Genomic DNA, 21,129 nt, shown 5'->3' on the forward strand with positions numbered 1-21,129 from the left:
ACGTTTGGTAAAGCTTTGAGGCGGGACGTGGTTTCTCAAAGATAATTCACATGCATGCGCCATGCCAGAATTTTGTAGTAGTTCCTTCACATGGGCCGCCCATACTCGCTTTACAACAAGGGCTAACGCACCAGATACCACAGTTTCGTCTGAACGGAATAAACGTAAACAAAACGAGTGCCCACAAGAGTCCTTACGCATTAGTTGCACCCCATTTCATACGCTATGGAAAGATTTATTTCATGAAAAAGAGGGTGAGAAACTTCCTAAATAATGTACGTCATCAATGCCATTTGTTTCTTGCTGTTAGCTTTTTCGGTACAACGTCTGCACAATAGCGTAAAATGTTTTCAAAAGAAGACTTAAGGTACCTTTCAAAAGAGAGCGAGGAAAACAAAAACGAAACTCCCCTGCATTAAGGAGTCGCATTGCAGAGGCTAAATTAGTTTTTTTTTTCTTCACAGAGCAAGCAGTAAGGCACAGTCGTAACTCGACCGCAGTCGCTGGAGGTTATGAAGGGCAAGATATATAGTTAGGTAAGATAATCAAATTTTGCGCTGTTCGTGTGGGGCGGTGATTTAGGTATCATATTCCTTGCCCTAATATATCGCTAAATGAAAACACGCATCGAGCTACGCTCTAAATTCGCATTAGGGAGTACCGTAATCGTGGGCCACTTTTTTTCGAAATTGCGTTATGTGGAAGCGTTGATTTTTCTTGTAATACTAGCCTCCTAAATTCGATAGCGAGCAAACGAGCTTCAGGAATTTCTTTATTGCTTAGGCCGAGAGGCCCGTTGTGCATCTTTATTTGGTCGTTCTGGAATTTTTTTGCAGGAATTATTTATTAAGGACGTTTTGCTACTCACTAACTCACTCACTCATTTGTTATTCCGTGGTTTATTCTCATCGTCAGTAAGCGCCATATATTTCAAGAAATCAATCTCAATGCTATAGTCCTCACATAGAAGAATAAGAAGAAGAAGAACTCGCAAAGCGAGGGCGTTCGCGGTTGAGGTTCCCGCTTAGCTCACTAACGTATTCTTAAACTCGGCAGACCCCCATCACCGTCACTGTCACGTCGTTCCCAACGTCCTCAACGCCGCTTTTTTCGTGATACCGAGGAAAGAGCAGAGGTTAACGGGTGGTGCTGGACTTGTCAACATGGACGAGGGTGCAGACAGTAGGGCGGACAATGGCGCAGTGCCGAGCGTCATGGGGAAGCGAGCCAGAGCGGACAAGGACAAATGCACACCGGAATCCTCGGAGGCGTTCGAGGTTTCCATGGAGCACCTGCAATCTGGGGCCTCTTGTTCAAGCCCACTATCCCCTCCAGCCATGGAAATGGTAACAAACGCGCCCTTCTTCCTTGTCGCGCCGGGTACTTGGGTGTATCATTTTTAATAATTGATGGATGCACTTATTTTTTATTTGCGCTTTCTAGGAATCTTCGATGTATGAGTAATGCCTAGAATTGGCGGTAGGGGTAAATGCACAGGCTATCTTATCTAGACGTCGCCAAGAGGCATTAATAACGCGGAGCTTTACGCAAATGGCGATCTCTATATATTGATGGGCGATTTTCGTGCCAGTCATTAGTATTTTTATTATTTTGTAGTTTCATTAGCTAGCCTTTAAGTACCTTGCCTTAACAATAGGGCATCATTGCAAAAGTTGCGGAGCATGTCGAGAAATGGGGACATATTTTGGAATGACCACTTTCGGCGATGCTATCGCCTCGGCCATTATAGGCGCGCGCTGATTGTCTGGTTGAGCGAAAACCGGATGCGCTGATTGGTTGGTTCAGCACTACGTCACGCTAAGGCGATATTATCACCGAAACTGATTGTCCGAGAATACGTCCCATGATTGATAACAGTGTTTAAAGCAACCCAGCTCCTGTGTGACGATATCGTTTTCAATTAAAAAAGAAAGCCCGTAATAGTTTTCCATAGAAGGCAGTTTTAATGATAAACGAGTATTACGAGTACAATGATGTGGGCTATTCTTTGCGCGCAGGAAATGGTGAGTTTAAATGTTATGTACGCATGTTCTCAGACTTGGTTACAAGGGAGAGTAAGAAAGAAAAAGAAAACATATAAAGTAGACTCCCAATAAGAGAAGCACGGCTAAGCTGAATGTGAATGAAGAAAAAAAGTGTAAGCTTTCAATTACTTTTCTATAGAAGTATTGCAAATTATATTTGCTTGACACGAACGCTTATTTTGGTTAACGCGAACTTCCGCAGCGGCCACTAACACCTGCTAATGGGCTCATTGAAAGGCACAGACCAGAAGCCTTGGAGGACATGCCTTTCACGAAGCTACACCTGATCCAAATCATGTTTACGTGGACATAAGCAGCTGCGCCACAATCGACGATGAGGTGGTAGCCTGCAGATCTGACACCATAGAAACAATAACTGAGCATGTCCTCGAGGTACCTCTGCTGGCTGATAATTATGGCCAGTACATCGTCCAGAAGGCCAAATAACGAGCCCAGTTTACATATAATGCAAATGTTTGTGACCTAAATTTGGTGTATACACTTTGGTCAGTCACACCATGGCAATAGAAAATTTTTTCAGTAAGGAAAGTCAAATTCTGGCTTTTGCGACCGTACATAGTTCACCTTGTATTGCGTCGAGTAAAGTTCAATAAGTATAATGCTCGCACGTATTTCACATGTGCGTTGAGCTTGTAGGGTTATTTGTTTTGTGTCTGTGATATCCGAATGCGCAAAAAATAGTACATCTTGAGTTTCGTGGATCACTTTGCTATGCGTAATGTCGGATAAGACGAGCGTATATTCACAAGCCCGTTAGAGTTGATTTTATGGAGCTTAAGTAATCAAAAATGAGCCTATTGTTTGCACTTTTTATTGAATATAGCGTACCTTTTTGGGGCGTAATAGTGCATTTATAATGTTTAAATAACAGTTTAAATTTTTGGTGTGTGTCGGTCCTCGCACAGGTGAGAGAAATGATTTGCTTTCGGATTAGTTTGCGCATTTCTGCAGGAAGCAACAATAGCTAAGTTATATTGTAACTTGGGTTAAATACGGAGGGTGGCAAAAAAGACGCCGTCTATTTAATGGCGGAATAGAAGAAGGTGCAGCTAAAGTGCTTCATCATCTTTGATAGCGCTGACCTTGGCGCGCACCATCCCGTGGTGTGGAAGCCCCACATTATTGTGCCAGTTGCCCCTCATGCGAAAAGAGGCAGTCTCGGTCAGGTCAGAAAGTTCTCTAAAAAAAAGTGCACGGCAATAAATGGAGGTACTGAAGTGCAATCTTGACGTGCACGTAGGCGCATAGATGGCTTCATGCGCACTACATGGAAAACTTCAGCGCGAGGATGACGATGGAGCTAACCGGGGTGAGAACTGTAGGGGACAACTTCGTGTGTTACGTCCAGGAGGCGGCGGGTACCCTTGTAGGGGCCAAAATTCTGACGCAGAAACTTTTGGGAGAGTCCATGGTGACGGATGTGCGTCCTTGCCTGCACGCAGTCGCCGGTATTGCAATGGATGCCGCGTCGACCCTGGCTGTATCGAAGGGTGTCGGTGTGCTGTTTGCTCCGGATACGATTCCGAGCAAGCTGGCGTGCTTCATCGGCTCTTTGGAAAAAAACTCTTCGACGCGTTCGCTGGCCAGAATAATATCAGCCAGAGGTAGCATGCCATCATGTGTTGACTTCACGCGGTGCCCGCACGCAAGTTCGAACGGCGTAAAGGGTGGTCTCCTGTACAGTAATGTTATAGGCGAAGGTAACATATGGTAAGATCTCGTTCCATGTTTTGTGCTCTACCTCGACATATATGGAAATCATATCAGCCAGTTAAGACATTCCGTTAATGAATTTGTTTGGAGGTGATACATAGTGCTCTTGTACAAGGTATATGCGTTAACTGCAGACCTCCTGCATTGCATCGGCTGTGAATACTGCACCGCGAGTGGTGATGACCACAGCGGGTGCACCATGTGGTAGGACGATGTTGCGTACAAACGAATTGGCCACTACATAAGGGTTTCCTTGAGGAATAGCGTCGGTTTCGGCGTACCGGGTTAAGTAGTCGGTAGTGGCGGCTATGCATTTGTTGCTTGTCAGTGGAAATTAATCAAGCAGATCCATTCTTATTTGTTGAAACGGTGCCTGAGGGGGGTCCACAGGGTGGAGTAAGCAAGCCGGTTTAACGGGCGGTTTCTTGCGGCACTGGCAATCACGACAAGTCTTCACGTACCGTTGCACAGAAAAAAACAGCCAGGGCCATTAACACTTCTGTCGTATCCTAGCCAACGTCTTAGTGAAGCCCAGGTGCCCCGCACATGGCTCATCATTGCAGGTTTGTAAAATGTCTTGGCGCAGCATCGACGATACGACAAGGAGGCATGTTTCGGGACCACATCCGCAATTTTTCCTGCATAGCACGCTGTTGCAAAGACATTACAATGATAAGCCACGCAAGAACTAGCCAGGTAAGAACGCTCCCGCTCATTGAAGGTACTCGATCAGCGGCAGCAACTCAGAATCACAGTCACGGTCACAGTCACGGTCACAGTCATTTTGACACTGTCGAAAACGCCGACAAATGACAAGTCGTAGTCGGGGTCAAATGATGTCGTAGGGCGAAGTGCGCGTCACTGTGTTTCCTTCCTAATCGGTAGGCAACGGTAATGTCATATTCTTGTAGGCGCAAGCTTCAATGGGCCAGTCTGCCTGAATGATCTTTAAAGTTACCAAGCCAGCAGAGGGCGCGGTGATCGCTGACAGCCTTAACCACTCTGCCTACAAGTAGGGTCGGAATCTGCTTATTGCACAAACAACTGCCTAACACTCTTTTTCAGCGGTTGAGTAAATCGTCTTCACCTGGCTGAGATGGCGGATTCCATAAGCAATGAAACGTTCTGCACCGTCCGGCCAATGCACAAGAATTGCGCCGAGACCCGCAGTGCTGGCGTCAGTATGAATGTCTGTCTCAGCGTGTTCGTCGAAATGAGCAAGCAATGGGGCTGCTTGCAAGTGCTGGCGTAATTCGTTAAACCATTGCTGTTGCCCGTCGGCCGAAACTAAAGGAACATCGTCCCGTGTAAGGTGTCTCGGAGGCTCAGCAATTCTGGAGAATCCCTCCACGAAGCGCCTATAATAGGGAGTTTTAGTATAACGTAAAATGCTAGCGTTAGCGTTAGCGAGTTCCCCACGCTAAACCAGTTCGAGAAAGCTTTAGTATAGCGTAAAGCAACGAAGAGCCACAAAGCACGAAACCTCACCGTGCCATCTAGGTACGAGTAGTCAAAACTCGCAGCCTGATTGGCTCGCCATTTACTTAAGTGTAGTCAAAGCAGCATTTTTTTATAGTAGACCGTTTTACAATAGCGCTTGTCACCTTAGGAACGCTCAACGCAAGCGCTTTTGCGGGACGTTACGTTAAAAAACAGGGCGCCGTCAGGTGCTTTGTGACAAACGGATGCAAATCAAGACAATCACGTCTTTTGGAGCATCACTCTTGCTTCCTGCTTGATCGATTCCCTTTCCACTGGAGACGCTATGTAAGGATACTGGCGAACAGGACGTCGTGGGTCACCCATAATGGCGCTGTGCTTGTGATAGAACTGCGCCGTACTTTGTACGACGTTGAAAAAAAAATCGAATGATCTGGCAGATCCGCGTTAACGTGAATACGTTCTTCAAGGCTGAGTAACTCAGACTGCTGAGATGGTGCGAATTCCAATGCGCCAATGTCAGTGACATCAATGATTTCGCGAATAACGGCGATTGTCGTTCCTCTAGGTACATGACGATACTCTTTGCTAAAGTTTGTTAACAGAACAACTGAACATTTGCTTCGCACCCGAGGAAGCCCTCTGACGATGTAAATATTGCGTTGAAGAAAAACGGAAACGTTGCCCGTCACAATGCCCTCGGCGTCGTCCTCCCTGTCGCAACGGACAAGTCAGCACACGGCTCTTGGGTAACAACGTGATGCGATCGTATAGCTGCGAGAAGCACGATGTCACAGTCGTTTTCATTAGTCTTCGCTATGGCTTGCGTAGTAGCGAAGATGATAGTAGGCTCTTGCTGGTCGATGATGGCACCGTTAACCTGAAGGAAATCCATGCCAAATATAAGGTCCTTGGAACATTCAGGAAGAATGACGAAGTCACCGATGTACGTGAAGCCCCGAATTTGATACACCGGTGTGGCCCACTTAAGTTATGAGGTGCCCTCCTGAAGTACTAATTTGAGTTCCAGCCCATTGTGTCAAAACTTTCTTTAGTATGCGAGCGAGATTCTGGCTCGTACGAAACAGGCGTGTCCACGCACGTATCTATAGTTACTGGTACGTCACAAGATACTGACAATGAACTATACTGCATTCACTGCATATGAACTTCTTCATGTCGCGGTCGTCGTAGTGGAGGATCTTCTGCGTTCGCAACGTCAGCGACCTCACCTCCGGAGGTAACTGGACTCAGTCTTCCCAGGTGACTGGGCTGGGTGAGCGGCCCCTGGTTGCGCTCGACATAAAGAGGGGCCTGGAAGACGTGTTCCGGGTGGGTAACGGTGACCGAGGTTCACGGAATCCTGGAGCAAATGAGGTTCTGGCGTCCGCGAAGTAGGCTTCGATCTCAATGGGGTGTTCACCATTGCGAGGGCAAGACGGCATTAAGCGGAAATTCATAGAGCACCGCGCGATGGTAAGAGCATGCTATGTAGAGGTGACTGGTTTCACTGCAATGAATACACAAGGGCCTCCGGTCTGCAGTGCGCAGACGTCGCTCTTGCAGGGTGATCGTATTTCAGCCGGAAATTGTGTGCTGCGATGGCTGAATTTGCCAGTCGCTTGTTCACCGGCGCGCACACAATGGAAGATCGGGGACAACTAACCTCGCGTGGCTTCCACGTGCAACACGTCAGGGGGTGGCTGCCGTACTTCGTGCTGTAGTGTCTGACTTCGCTTTTGTACCTGGACAGCCTGCCTGCTTTCCTCACGGACGACCTCAGCCAGAGAATGTCGTTGTACCGATGCTGGATGGTATTGTTCTCTGACAACAAACCTGATGAGCTCCCGCAAAGAGTCGGTACACCACCCGCTCAAAAATTCTGGATGGTTTTAGTCAAGCAAACGCTTTTAGTGTGATGTGGTTTGTGTTTCTTTGTCTCCGTCTCCGTGGCACTGCGCAGTTTGAATAACTTTTATAAAACAGCCACCTTCAACATCCGCTGAAATTACAGCATGTCAAATATAATTTTGAGATTTGTCTGAGAGAGCTCTTAGGTTTCGAGTCACAATACACCCCGTTTATAGTGTAAGCATATGTTTCAGGCTTTTGCAATGTATGTACGCGAAATTCAGTAGCAAATATTGGTAATGACGATTTAATGCGAATGAAGAATATCAGTCATTCAATCTCGTTTAGGGTCCGGTCTCCAGCATGGATTCCCGAAGACCAGCCGTGTGCATCGTGACGCCTTTGAAGACTATCGAGCCAGAGCTTTCCGTTTTGACGCCCTACCTTTCATCGGACGGGCACACGGACGAAGCGCCTGATTCGCTCGGCGAGAGAGACTGCCCAAGAATCAACACACTGTTGGTCGACTACTCGAACAGTCCCACAGTCAACAGCGTCGACCTCCCGCAGCCTCATGGCGGGATTGTCGGCGACAAGGATTTGGCAACCGGTTCCTTCGTCCAGCACTCCAGAGCACTTTCAGAAGCTTTCCCGATGCACTGTAAGGACGTCTTTCAGCTATGCTGCCCCATAGCGTATTGAAACTAATGTCATTGTTAAGATAGTGAGAAACCCAGACCGCAAAGGGGTTTTTTCTGCCGGTGTTACCGCTTATCATTTTCATAATCGGAGAGCGCTGGCGACTATTTTTGGTGCAGCAACTGCCAATCCTAAACTACAGTGTGTTTCCGAGAATGTTCGCACTTCGCGATGAATATACGATTAATTATAATCACACCGTGTTTCCCCAACACTGTGAAGGTGCTCCAGGAAGGAAGTCGAGCGCACTCGTCAATTTTCATTATGTGCAGGCAGCTTCGTCTATAAAAGGAGTTGGCAGTGTGCAGCCCTGTTGATCTTCAACTTCAAAAAAAGCACATGGATGCCACCTTGAGCCCTGTTGGCTTAAACAGTTTATATTCTTAGACAAAATACAAAGAAAAAACATTTTTACGACTGCTTGCATAAGTGTTTGCCGTGTTATAGCTAGGAAGAAAAGCTTAAGACTACAGAAATGCTTTGGCTCCCTAAGCTCAAGTACCACGAGTAGCTGTTCTCGGCTTCATCTGGATATATCTATAGACTCCCACGTGGTATTGAGAAAATGTTACAGGTTCAGTGCCACCGGAGAGGTTCCTGGAAAATTCCGACAAATGCCTGCGCTATACGGAAATCGCACATTCATTAGTGTAGCTGAACTATTGCACGTACACAAAATGGTGATAGGGCCAAGCTAGTCGGAAGCACATGCCGCTTGCATGTACCAGGCAGTCACAGAAGGAAGCCCGTTGCGGTTTCATCTACCTTGCACTTAGCGGCAGCCAATAGGCGCTGCCCCCTAACAGTACCCCCACGCAATGGGGTTAGAAAGCATTTTGCGAGGTGGCGTGGTTACATGCACAGAATCTATACACTGTCAGTTTTAGGGCACTGATTTCCTCCTGTCACTGTTACATTAAAAACCTCAATAATTCTGCTAATTATGGAGCGTTTATTGTTTGCAAGTGCAATTTTATGTAGCAACCATTCTCTCTTCACTATTAGTAAGTGACCGTAATGTTGCTAGAATGGAAAGCTTGAAACATTCTGATCATTTGCGGGGTCCTCGATGTAATTTCTGGCATATAGGATTAACACGTTACGCCGTGTTGTTCCCGAGCGAATAAGTGGGCAAAACGATGAACTAGCTAGTGCCAAATATTCGTAGGAAACGAATTCCGGCATCCTTCGCTTTGAGGAATGGAGTGCTGAGCTTCGGATTCTTTTGGAACTCCAGTGACGAGATCATATGCGCGTGGATTTCCCAAGGTATTATTTTTAGGCTTACACGAAAACTTTACAACGCAGGGTATCCTCGTACGCTACCATTAACTCGGTGAGCTCATACGAGGCCGCCAAGTACGCTTGGTGCAGAACCACCACGGCAGGTGTTTCTGCCAAGCCGGTGCTACAGTCTCAAGCTACAAAGTTCCAACACTTATCATTGATATTAACATATTGAAAACAAAATTTGGACTTAGATTTCTGTAGCTTTTGTTTTCAGTTGTCAGCGGAATGCAATAATCATGTCACCGTAACCTACACGCCAGAGTTCACATAAGAAGAATTCACAACACATACCAAGACAAACACGCCACAATGCGGAGGTGACCGTTGGGCATGGTTTAATCGACGCGTAAGAAGTATGGTGTGCTAATTTCTTTTCGATCCTGGCTGGCGAACCACTATTTACCCGTAGCATGAGGATCTCACGATATTTCGTGAAATTAGAACGTCAGAGACTACATTAAAGCCTGGCATATGCATACGGAGCAGCTGGTGCAGTGAAATAGTGGAGCCGAGTAGTTTGACCACCGTTATGCAGGCTGTACCAGCTATCAATCATCGAGCTTTAAAAATAAAAGATGGATCATTCTACGTATATAAGGTCATGGGAATGTTGTTTATAGTACAGTTGAGAAACCGCCAAAGATGATTTATTCTCTGTCATTCACTTAGCTAATTAAAAGTGATGATCTAACTTTAATTGTTGTTCTAATCATCAAGATGTCAATCAGAAAGTTGTAGATAATCGTAAGAGCCAACAAAATGAACCGTTTTAATCAAGGTATACATTGCATGTTCGTGCATTTTCCGTCTGAGAGACAACTGAAAAAGCCCGCGATATATGAAAAATATAATGTGACTGCGCCCTGGCAGTCGGGATAGCAGCATCAAACATTTTGTTTGAGCAAGCGAGGTATTCAGCTCAGTATCATCACTGTGGGTAACGCGACTGCTTCATATTAGTGCGCAGTGATCGGCGGTGTCTGTGAGACGTGTCATGCAAAGCACATATTTTTTTTTAGAATAACTACTAAAGGAACTGTGGTGGTGGGATCGTCCAGCTAACGACGATGGGAATGAGCGCGTTAGTGCACGGATTTGTCTGATCTTCGTTCTTGTGGCTGCAGACGTCATTGTGCCTTCGTTCATGACTCTTTATCGGCCTTTATTGGCATGTAAATTTCAAACCAATGTATAATTTTATTAACGCATGAGGTTATAAGACTCTACGAACACGCATAATGGTGGCTAATTGCCGTGGTTGCGCTTGCCCCTTTGTCCGTGACCTAATCATTTCAATACCAGACTTCCAATATTGTATATAAATCATGTCACCGAACAAGTTCTTTATATTCTTTATTCCTTATTTAAATATTTATAACACGATGCTTTGTTAAAAATGCTATGTTTGCAAAGTGACGTAGCCGCTGAAAGCCTGAAGCACAAAGATTAGCCTAATCTATGTACTAACCATCATTCCCATGTTGGCTGACCCACCTTGCTTGCAGCTCCTGCAGAGACTATCGCTGCAGTTTTCTCTAGTAATTGTGCGAAACACTATGGTGCAAAGAAAACGCGTGCTCTTATCGTTACCGCTCGACCGAGTAGCAGGTAGGCAACTTGCTTTCCCACAAAGACTGTTTGATGGTGCTGTTATCCATTGCCCGCTGAAGAGCCCGGATCTTATCAACGTAGCGACGACTGCTGGAAACGCCATGTTGTTTGAGCCAAGGGAAAAAGATTTAAATTTCGCGCGTTTGATGCGCCTCGTTACATTAACTATTTCGCTACCACGGGAAAAGTGGTGTTTTTTGTAAGTTACGCCAGATTCTTTTTTCTGAAGCCGCTACTGCACTCAATAATTTATGTAATACTTAAGCAAAAAGAGGAATGAATTCACTTCTCAAGCATAAAAATTTTATTAACAATATTTATGTCAGAAAAAAGATATAAATCGTGAAATGAAGATTGTGAGATAAAATTTAGCAACGTTTATAAAAACTTGTATCTTGTATCTTATATCGACTAAGAAAAAATGCAAAAAAATTATGATATACAAAATGTACTGCCGTCTAATTGGCACTGTCTCCAAAAAATCAAAAGTTTGCATTTTACAGTTATTCTACTACAAAAATTTAAGTGTAACCACTACAAGACAGAAAGCTGAGCCAGTTGGTAAGGATTCATTATGCAAAAAAGATGAGGCGTGCAGACAGGACACGAGAAGTGGACAATACGAACGCCCACTATCAACTGAAGGGAGCACTGAGGCGAAGAAAAAAAAGACACAAAACTTATTTGCGCAAGCTCTCGAATGGTATAACCACGTGTCAGTCGGGTACAGGTGCCGATCTACGTGAGAGATAGCTGTTAAGGCACTTAATCTCTGCCTTATGTAATGTAATCGAAAGCTGACTCGCGCACGCACTTCCACCATTATAGATATGCCATGCCTCTGAAGAAAGCATGTCAAGAGTGCAAAATCCCTCACTATAGAACTAGTTTTTTCGGCGAAGACCCATGAGCAAGAAATTCCTTTTCGTGCTATAGTGCCAGAGAAAGGGACGTGGCAGGTCTGTGCCGCTAGTTACCTACAGAACTGCTTAGCTTCACTAGTTTTTTCAGACCCCTTTTGCTTGTGTAATTTTCAGGCACTAGGTCAGTACTTGAGAGAGAAAAATCCTGGTGATTGTACAGCTTTTAGTATGCATATTGAAGACCTGTATTACTCCTTGCCGCATGACAAGTTGCTAAATTCCGTAAATGAGTGCATTAAAGGACAAGTGCAAGAGTGGGCTTTATTGACAGATGCGGTGTTTCCACGGCAGCTTTTCTAAAATTCTTTCAATGCACTTAATGTCGACGCTGATTGGGTGGAGAGAGGACGTGTTTCTGCAGAAATCAGGCATTCGTAATGGCTCAAAAGTTGCCCTTATTCTTAGTGATATTACCTGAGTAAGGTTGACAGTTGCTTAGAGAAAGAATTAGGTGATTGCGTTATCAAGATATTTCGTTACGCTGATGATTACCTGATTTTCTGCAATAGGGAAGGATTCGATTCCGCTGCTACCTCAGTAAGTGAGCAATTTAAACTTTATGGAGGAGGAATAAAGTTTACCAAGGAATTTTCTCAGCGACGCGTAATTCAGTTTCGAGACATTTCTTTGGTCTTCGAACAAAATCACGTTTGTTGGCAGTACTCCCCAAGATCTTCAAAGCCGTTGTTAAACTTTCAATCCAAGCATTCCAAAGTAGTAAAAAACAGAATTGCCAAGTCATGCCCTAAGGTTTCTCTCACCAGATCCTGCATGCACAAAATGAACGCCAGTTTTAATGCACAGGTCCGGCGCCTATTAGAAGCAGGTTGTCCTAGCGCAGCAGTGGCCCCTGTGGCTGAACGCACCTAAAGAAGTCGGTGTCAAGGGGGACGGACGTGATTACAGAAAGTTGTAATAGCGAAAAAAGAGTTGTGGCTATTCCGTACATTCATTCAGTATCGCACAGGCTTAAAAAAGTTGCAAGTAGATGTGATGGTAATGTTGATTTCACTGCTCCCAATAGGCTACGTAAGATGTGCGCTGCCTTGCAGAGGAAGAAGAAGCAGGTAAAAGGCAAAAAAAAAACGAACAGATATTTATCCAGTGAAGCGCACTAAGAACAACAGTTTTTTTGACTGTCGTATGGGTGTGGTTTATAATGTTCCCTTTAGCTGTGGCCAGTTCTACGTAGGCCAAACGGGGCGGTGTATCAATCAGAGGGTAATGGAACATTAAAGGTCGTTAACCGGTGGATCGCCTTCTAATCATTCCCTAGATTGCGAAGATTGTAACTTCACGCCAGAGTTAGATGAATGCGCGAAATTGTACGGGCAAAGGAATAAAGATACGCGTCTTATGGTAGAGGCATGGCATATCTATAACGGTGGAAGTGTGTGCGTGAGTCAGCCTTCGATTACTTTACATAAGGAAGAGATTAAGTGCCTTAACAGTTACCTCTCACGTAGACCGGCACCTGTACCCGACTAACACGTGGTTATACCATTCCAGAGCTTGCGCAGATGAGTTTTGTGTATTCTTTCTTTTTTCGCCTCAGTGCTCACTTCAGTTGATAGTCGGCGTTCGTGTTGTTCACATCTCTTGGGTTCTGTCTGCACGCCTCACCTTTTTTGCGTAATGCATGCACTATAGTTTGGCCTGACAGGCTGCGGACATCGATGTTCCGGGCTGGCTTGCGTCACCGGTGGTCTCAACTCTGACGAAAAGGTACCATCCTCAGACTCGCTGCTGCTCGATCTATAGATACAGTCAACGAGAAACGCAGCGCTATTGTGAGATCTACAATCTTTCGAAGCGCGTGCGCCGCTCCCGAAGGCGGCCATTTTTTCGTTTCTGCTTTGACAATCGCCAAACTTCGGAGTGCGATCAAAAATTAACCCCATGCTGAGGAAAAAACGAAATGCTTAGAAAACAAAGATATAGTTCTACTCCTTCACGTTCCATGGCGCAGAGTCTCCGTGAACGGCGTGGAAAGCCTCGAAAAGCGTCGTTTGAAATCATTGATAGTGGGCAGCAATTTTCGCTTTCTACTTTAACGAGCGTGATAACTTCGAAGCGTGTTCAAAAATTATCGCCTTGAGGAAGAAGGCAAACTGCTTAGGAGACGAAAGAGTAGTTCTCCTCCTTCACGTCGGATGCCGCAGTGTGTCCGTGAGCAGCGAGGAAAGTATCGAAACCGACGTTTTAAAGCATAGTTAGCGGGATAACGATGTCCAATGGGAGCAGTACGGAAAGAGTTAAGCGACCGTGTAACATTGAGCTAAAAGTAAGCTACTTCGCTGTCTCTTCTAAAGGCACTTGCTTCTATCTCTTCTTTTGCTCTTGCGTAAAGAAGCGAAGAAGAGCCCAGGAACTCAGAAAAGGCCGAACTCCAAGTTCCAATCTATTCAGTACCTTTGCATTGTGGAAGCTATGTACGGATGTTTGCTGGTTGGTTGCAAACGAAGAACAGCCGCGTGGCGTGCCGTGCGCGGCCTGCTAGCTGCTCCGTGCCCGCACTAGGGGAATCGCTGGAGTTATCTTTTGAAGTCAGAGAAGCGCATAGCAAGATGAGTTTGAAAGAAAGACTAAGGAAGATGCATGAAAAGAAACGGCCGACCAAACTGCACAAATATCAACACCTCAAAAACGTGGGCACGGAATGGAGGAAGAGGTGAAGAAGGTTAGCGATTCTGTACAGGGTTATTGAAAGAGTAAATTCACAACCAAGAGCCACCAAAAAAGAAAGTGAGGAAACCAGAGGTGCTAACTTGGATGCCAAGGATGGAAACACAAATCACGTTGGAGATTTTTAAGAACGGCAAGAAAGAAATCAGGAGGGAGAATGTATGCGATAATCCCAAGGGGAGTGCCTTGCTATTTGAGGCCTGAGCCTGAGGACGAGATCATACCGGAGAAAATATTCGCCACAGAATGAGGCATATGTACGCTGGAAAAAAAAAAACCGAAGAAATTCCTGGAGACGACTCGGCAAATAACAATGGAATACTTAAATACTAACCCAGGGAGATCCGTAGAGAGTGTCCACCTTTCAGAGACGTTGGGATAAAAAGATGGAAGGATTAACGAGTGAGCAATCAAGATAAGTAAGAGACAAGTAGAGTATTGGTGGACCAAAAGTAGGAAAGAGACTGATAAAATCGGAGTCATTCCAAGTGTAGATAAGGGTACGGTATATAAAAATACGAAAGCTAAGATGGACATCAGTTAGGCAAATGGCCAGATATCGATACATGCTGTAAAACTTGAGTGTATCGAGCAGACTAGTGGACTAGTCGCCGCCTCGTTTCCAAGGGGATGCAAACAAGCATCATTATCATACCAATCGAGAAACTACAGGCGGCTAGATCGAAATGTTTTGTTAGTTCTAGAGGATGATGTGCCTTTAGCGCTCACGGGGCGTGTAGTAAGTTCACATTCTTCATATTTCGCGGTTTTATCTTTGCAGTGGAAAACATTACCGCATGATGTGTGCCATGCTGGTAACATCTCATTTTGACGTCGCTTACGTTGACCTCAACTCCTTATTTGACCCTGGACGCCTAGAACAAAAATAAATAGGTTAGGCAACTACTTTTAAATAACAAATTGGTTGTCAGGTATAATAAACTACTGGCAGTTATATAACAAGATTTTGATCATTCGCACTTGATCTTTTTCATGTAGGATGATGTTTCATTTTTTAAAGTTGGCTGGGGCAGCCTGCTTAGTTGGTCACATGCATTACAAAAATTCTGTACAGTTGGTTACTCTCTTCAGCGTTATCAATTTTTTGTACAAAAATGCCACTTTGGTTTTTTTTGTTGATATGAACCATAATAGACAGAGTGTTAATTTTCTTATTTGTGAATACAGAGCACTCATTGTGAACCGTTTTGAAGCCACCGCATGTCACCATGTGTGTTGCCGGACTGAGCACTGGATTAATACAATACTGTCGATGCCTGATTTAGGTATCAAAATTCTGAGACAGAGAGCGTTTATCCCGCTCATGAGCTTTGAGAGTACGGTACAGACCACATGGAATGAGCAACCTGTCCCTGCGATAGATGTCATCTGCGTGGTGGATTTCAAAAATTTTAAGCGATCTGCGAGAGTAATTGTAGATGATGTGTCCGCAGCGCATTCAAAAATACGGCAAGCCGAATATGATTCCTTCAAGTGATTTAAGCTATCTCTATATCCAAATGTTCAGTAGTTCTATACAAAACATGTTAAGTGCAAAGGAAACAAGAAATATAGAAGCAGAAGTTGAGCTCACTGTATAGTAGTGGGGCCCGATATGCAGCTACCAAAAATGGCTATTCCTTCTATGACATACACAATATTATCGGGACCACGATATGCTTTTTAAATACCGTACTTTTTAGCTCCCCAAGAACTACTGCTCACTCATAAAATCAATGAAGCTGTAAAAGATTTTGAGTGTCTCACCTTCTCCTTTCTCTCATAGTACAGTGTACATCAGCGCGTGATTGCTGGTTGGTGGCACGCTAGTGACCCAGCAGTTTGATCCAGCCTACGACAGAAGGCTCGTAAGTTTTGCTGCTTTGCGCTGTTTTCTCGCAGGGAACATTTTTGTAAAGAACGACGTCGCAGGGCATTCCTCAACCAGAAGGAGGAAGCTGAATAGCGTCCTCATCGTCTGCACTCAGCTCGCAGTGGTACTCATCCTGATTCTTGTACTCATGGCGGTGCTCTTCGCTAGGAAGTCGCTGCGCAACTACCGCTACAAGAACCCAATTAAAGCAGCCGATGTGTGTTCGAACGCGGCTTGTGAGATGGTCGTCGCGATTGTGGCCAAATCTGCGGAGCTAGACGTGTCGCCCTGCAGCAACTTCTACCGACACTCCTGTGGCAGGTGGCACACCGGGAATCATCTCAGGTCAAGCTACATTTCAGAGAACAGCCTCGCCTTCCACGTTCGTGTGCAACAAAACCTGGAAGCGTTGGCCAATGACAGCAGGCTCGCTGACCTGAACAGCCACAGGATGGCCATTTTCTACGCAAGCTGCGAGCGGTTTAGGCTAGAGCATCGACACACAACGGTGGAGGACGTCCTTCGCTTGTCTGGAATTGACGCGAAGTTGTGGCTCAGTGCTCGTTCATTCCAGCAACTTTTTGCAACAGTCATCGCAGAGTGCGTACGCTCAGGCTTCACGTCCGTGGTCAACATACAGTGGAGTGGTCAACTGGTCTACGTGGACAGTGGCAAATCTGTAGTCCGCACTATGGTGGAAGAGAGAAACCAGGTCGTGTCGTTCATAGAAGCTGCATTTCTTGCCCTGAAGATGGAGCTAAACAACAGGTCAAAAATGGCGATCGAGACTCTAGACAGCGTGCTGGACGATGCTCTTGTGACTGCGTTTTCCGAGTTCCAGCCCACGACCATTCGTCAGCTGCCCACCCAAGCCTTGATTTCAACCTGGGTTCGGGGTCTCAACCGTGGATTGCAGAACAAGTTGGTTGTCCAGCCTGATACCTTGGTTCTTGCCCGCAACCTCTACATCATCAGGCACGTCATCTGGATCATGAGCTCGGTAGAACTGAACTTGGCGGCCGTCTACTGCCTGCTCCTATCCTTGTCGCAGATCATGAGATATGCCTACATACTGGGTGGCGCCGGGGAGGAAAGCCATGGTGACGGCTTCTGCCTCTCGGAGACAGCGCAGCGATTTCCAGTGCAGTTCCCTCAATGGATGGCGCAGACAATGGAGACCATCGAGTCACGCGACTATGTCAAGTTGATGGTTTCTACGCTCGGAGAAGCTACCTCCAAACATGCTGACATATTAGAGGGCCTCCGTCTCAACAGCACATATATGTCCCAATTTCGGAAGATTAATGTGTGTAAGTAGACGTGCGCCTAAGTCTCTTGTAATAAATGCCTTGAACGCGTCAGAAGGTCCTTTGGCTATGACATTTAAATGCGCATTTCCGTAGCATTTAGTAAAATTTAGATTTTTTAGGTATGTTATACCTTCTACATCTTGTATAAGGCTCACAAAAAGAAAAGAATTAACCAATCCGAACATTTTCTTATGTTCTTTCGCGTCAGAGAGGTTTTAGAGGGCAACAAAATATTATTTAGTATAGGCAGAGAGGTTTGGTAGTTCATTTAAAAGTGGTGGTGCAATGTTTTCTCAGTGAACTCGTATGCTTGCAGCTATCTTCACAGACATGACCGACGACGTGCCAGCGGAACCAGGGCTCGCTATGGAAGTGGACAATTTTATAATGAACGTGATCAGACTGAGCGCCAAAGGTCTCTCAGAATACGAAAACAGATGGATGCAGCTCTCCACGCAGCAGATCAAAGGTAACCTGATGTACGACGGCACCTCTCTGGTCGTGCCCACGATGCAGCTCACGGGAGACATGCTGCATGCGGAAGCGTTGGCTCCCGTGCTGGACTACTCCACGGTCGGCGTCCATATCCTGGTAGAATGGGCACGCATATTTCTTGAAAGAGTACGTCCGCGGGGCTGCGCAGGTGCGCGGAATGGGGTGGGCAGAGATGATTACGGAGTTTGACCTATTTGTTTTATTAAATTGCCGAGAAATTTCCTTCAGGTCGCTGCCTGAGGCCCTTGATATCTACTCGTGACTTATGTCGACGAATTGCATAACAATAGGCAGAATATACGACCGATTTAAGAAATGACAATTACACCAACCGGCCCTAACAGAGAAACCTAAGCGCCAAAGCCCAAACCCGCTACTATTTGTTTTGTTTTCATAAATAGATTCATAGTATGTGCAATTCTAAAATTAAAGAGACTGTGAGCAGGTTGTTCTTAACTAGTCTTTAGAAAACTATTACTTAATCGATGGGAATTTCCACCGCATATTTCCTAGTGGGATTTTCAGTCGTGTGAATAACTTAATCATGACATGTCGTCATGCCTGCAGTTTGGGATTTTCCCACTGTGAGAAAAGTTCTGGCGCAGCTTCGTCGCTACTAAATGAAGCATTTATACAAGTGACACCAATTTCCAACTCGGACTTGCTTCAGAATAGAGGTACAGAAATCGTGGAACGCTTCAGCTACTGAATACCTTGACACTGCTGATTGGCTGAATGGAAACGAACCAGTGCAAGTAAAATGCCCGCTGGTCAATATCGAACTTTCTGGCTACATATTTGACAATGTCAAATATATAAAGGGCAGGAAAATAAGTATGAATACAAGAAGGCAGCAGCATTTTGCTCATTTTCTTTATCTATCAGTGCCTTAGACAGATCCTTCTTCATAAGCTCAGTATGATGTGTGGAAAAATGAATTGATATCTTGTATTCTGGGGTGAGTGAGCGCATGCTATTTTACAAGAAAAACCTGCAGGTACCTACGTGCGTTATCGTCATATCTTTTTAGAAATTAGGCTGTAATTCAACATGACAGGTATCGAAGTCTTTTCTAGTAATGTACATATTCACCTGTGTTGATGCGCTTCAGTAGGCAACAAAATGTTTACCCATTGGCCGTGGTATTCGCAGTAAACTTTTGCATTCATTGACACCGCGCGTGAACGCCTTCAAATCTTTCGCTGCCATCCCCATGTGCACAGTCTCATTCTCAGATTTCCTAAAGCAGGGATGCTCTTCTTGATTAGTCTTTTTCCAGATGTCCCGATACGTCCTCGTCGAACACTTGTATATAGTATACGGTACTCGCCGCACATGTTTAGAGCCCCCTCTCTGTCTGGTATATTGAGGTGACCTCGATTTGTCCTAAAGAATGCTGTGAAGCATGTGGTTTTCACGTCCACGGGATATAATTACATTGTAAATGATCGCAACCTGTATTGCAGAACCCCGCCTTGGAGGCTCGAATGGCAGCGTATCGGAAGTGCACGAGAGACCGATCCAACAACGAGCTACCAGACGGTGACGTCCCTGATAGCATCTTGAGCTGGATGCTGTTCGTGCCTTGGGCACTTGACGTCGCATTACTGGCCGCGCATATGAGGTCATCCACGGCCGCCAAGGAAGCCAACGTCAGATCCGCGGATCAACTCTTCTTCCGCCGCTTTTGCCATACAACCTGCGGAGACCATCGCGCGGCCGCACTGTGCTCGTACGGCACACGCCATTCGGTGATGTTTGCTAGAGCATTTGGCTGCCAGCGAGTTTCGAAGCTTGCCTGCTAATGAGTTCAGTGTCATGATAGCTGGACTTGGTTGGGCAGCGAAAACATCAGGCGATGCCGCTATAGTTGTGCAGAAGCATTTTTTATACGCGTAGGAAATTTTATCTCTGAAAAAACTTATTTATTCATACTAATCTTGCACGGCACGGGAATCCTTTGTGGGACCCTTGCCAATATTACGTGCGTGGATCTTTTTTTCCCGTTTGTATTGCATGATAGACTTTTTTGCAACAGTGAATCTCCTCACGCGGTGAATGGATCTTTCTTTCTCACTGTGTAAAACTATTGTATTTGTGTTCACTGCGCGGTGCTTGTGGTGCTTGGTTGTGAATGCTATGTCTTTCTGAATTTGGCGTCAAAGTTCACTTTTATGCTTAACTGTTGCAATGGCTTCTGGGACACAGTGCCTATTTGTAGCGCTGACTTTCTCAGTACGTTCGCTATAACGCACCTGTTTTTTTCTTGTGATAAGAATAGCACGTGTGCATACACCCGAAATCTTGCATACTAAACTATTTTCATTGGGCGGTTGTTCGTATGAAGTCTGAGGCACCTGTTATGCTTCATTTTCGCGTACAAGCCCACGCACCATACCTGCGCACGTGACTCACCGAGATATTTATTCGGACTGATTTTTTCTTTGGAGGTTCCAAGGACGGCATGCAAGTGGCGCCAGACAGGGGGAAGGGGACATGGGGTCTTAGATCAGGCTATCTAGTTTGGATTGCTCAAACACTGTGGGGATGTCAAAGGGAATACTTTCTCAGAAAGCTAAGCGTACACTAAGTCAAAGGATCTCTATGTCATTGACACGTGTCCCACGAGAGAAAGAGAGAAATGATCATGATGATGATCAAAATTATGGAATTTGTTAATGCAAGGGCCAGATGTGGCCAAACAGCGTGAAGGTGAGAGAGAGAGGGAGAGAGAGAGCGTTAATGTTTAGTGGCAGGAAATGCAGGAGGTTTGCCCGAAATACTTCCATCTATCAACAACCATATATGCGGCGCCTTAGTCGATGCCTCAATAAAAGACCCTCTCTGTTCTCGATTATGCGTGTGCTGTGTGGGATCCGTGGATGGCACGTGACGTCAACAGTTTAGAAAGAATTCAAAGCATAGCCGTTCGTTTTGTTTATTCAAACTACACTAGGAATTTCAGTGTTTCAAGAGCAAAAGAAAGCCTCAGTTGGGAGCCACTTCAGCAACGCAGGAAATATCTCAGACTGAAATTCTTTCATAACATATTCCACTCTCGAACAGGTATAAATCCCGGGAAACATTTTTCCAAGCCTGATTACGCTTCTGAACGGCTGGACCATGAAAATAAGGTTAAAGAAATAGCCTGCAAAACTGAAGCGTTTAAAATG

At 45.4% G+C, this 21,129-nt stretch overlaps 2 protein-coding genes across 4 annotated transcripts in view; one reads left to right on the forward strand and one right to left on the reverse strand.

Annotated features, from left to right (window-relative positions):
* Positions 1-21,129, reverse strand: part of LOC135918658 (uncharacterized) — a 130,392-nt gene that overhangs the window by 23,421 nt on the left and 85,842 nt on the right. The window lies entirely within an intron of this gene.
* Positions 996-20,108, forward strand: LOC135918641 (uncharacterized). Of its 3 annotated transcripts, none has more exons than XM_065452273.1 (5): positions 996-1,346; positions 7,419-7,731; positions 16,181-17,461; positions 17,778-18,082; positions 19,423-20,108. In XM_065452273.1, the coding sequence occupies exons 1-5, from the start codon at positions 1,164-1,166 to the stop codon at positions 19,759-19,761; spliced, it is 2,421 nt and encodes an 806-aa protein (XP_065308345.1). In that variant the 5' UTR covers positions 996-1,163; the 3' UTR covers positions 19,762-20,108. The 3 variants fall into 3 exon arrangements, with proteins under 3 accessions (XP_065308345.1, XP_065308352.1, XP_065308358.1); XM_065452280.1 differs by having other exon boundaries at positions 17,778-18,052; XM_065452286.1 differs by having other exon boundaries at positions 17,778-17,930; positions 19,423-19,634.

Source organism: Dermacentor albipictus, chromosome 2 (genome assembly GCF_038994185.2).
Source record: "Dermacentor albipictus isolate Rhodes 1998 colony chromosome 2, USDA_Dalb.pri_finalv2, whole genome shotgun sequence".
NCBI lineage: Eukaryota > Metazoa > Arthropoda > Arachnida > Ixodida > Ixodidae > Dermacentor > Dermacentor albipictus.

Bases quoted from the DNA above. Each gene is read 5' to 3' on its own strand.
- LOC135918641 (XM_065452273.1), top strand. From the start codon at position 1,164: ATGGACGAGGGTGCAGACAGTAGGGCGGACAATGGCGCAGTGCCGAGC. The intron at 1,347-7,418 runs GTAACAAACGCG...AATCTCGTTTAG, and splicing joins CCCCTCCAGCCATGGAAATG to GGTCCGGTCTCCAGCATGGA. The intron at 17,462-17,777 runs GTAAGTAGACGT...GTATGCTTGCAG, and splicing joins ATTTCGGAAGATTAATGTGT to CTATCTTCACAGACATGACC.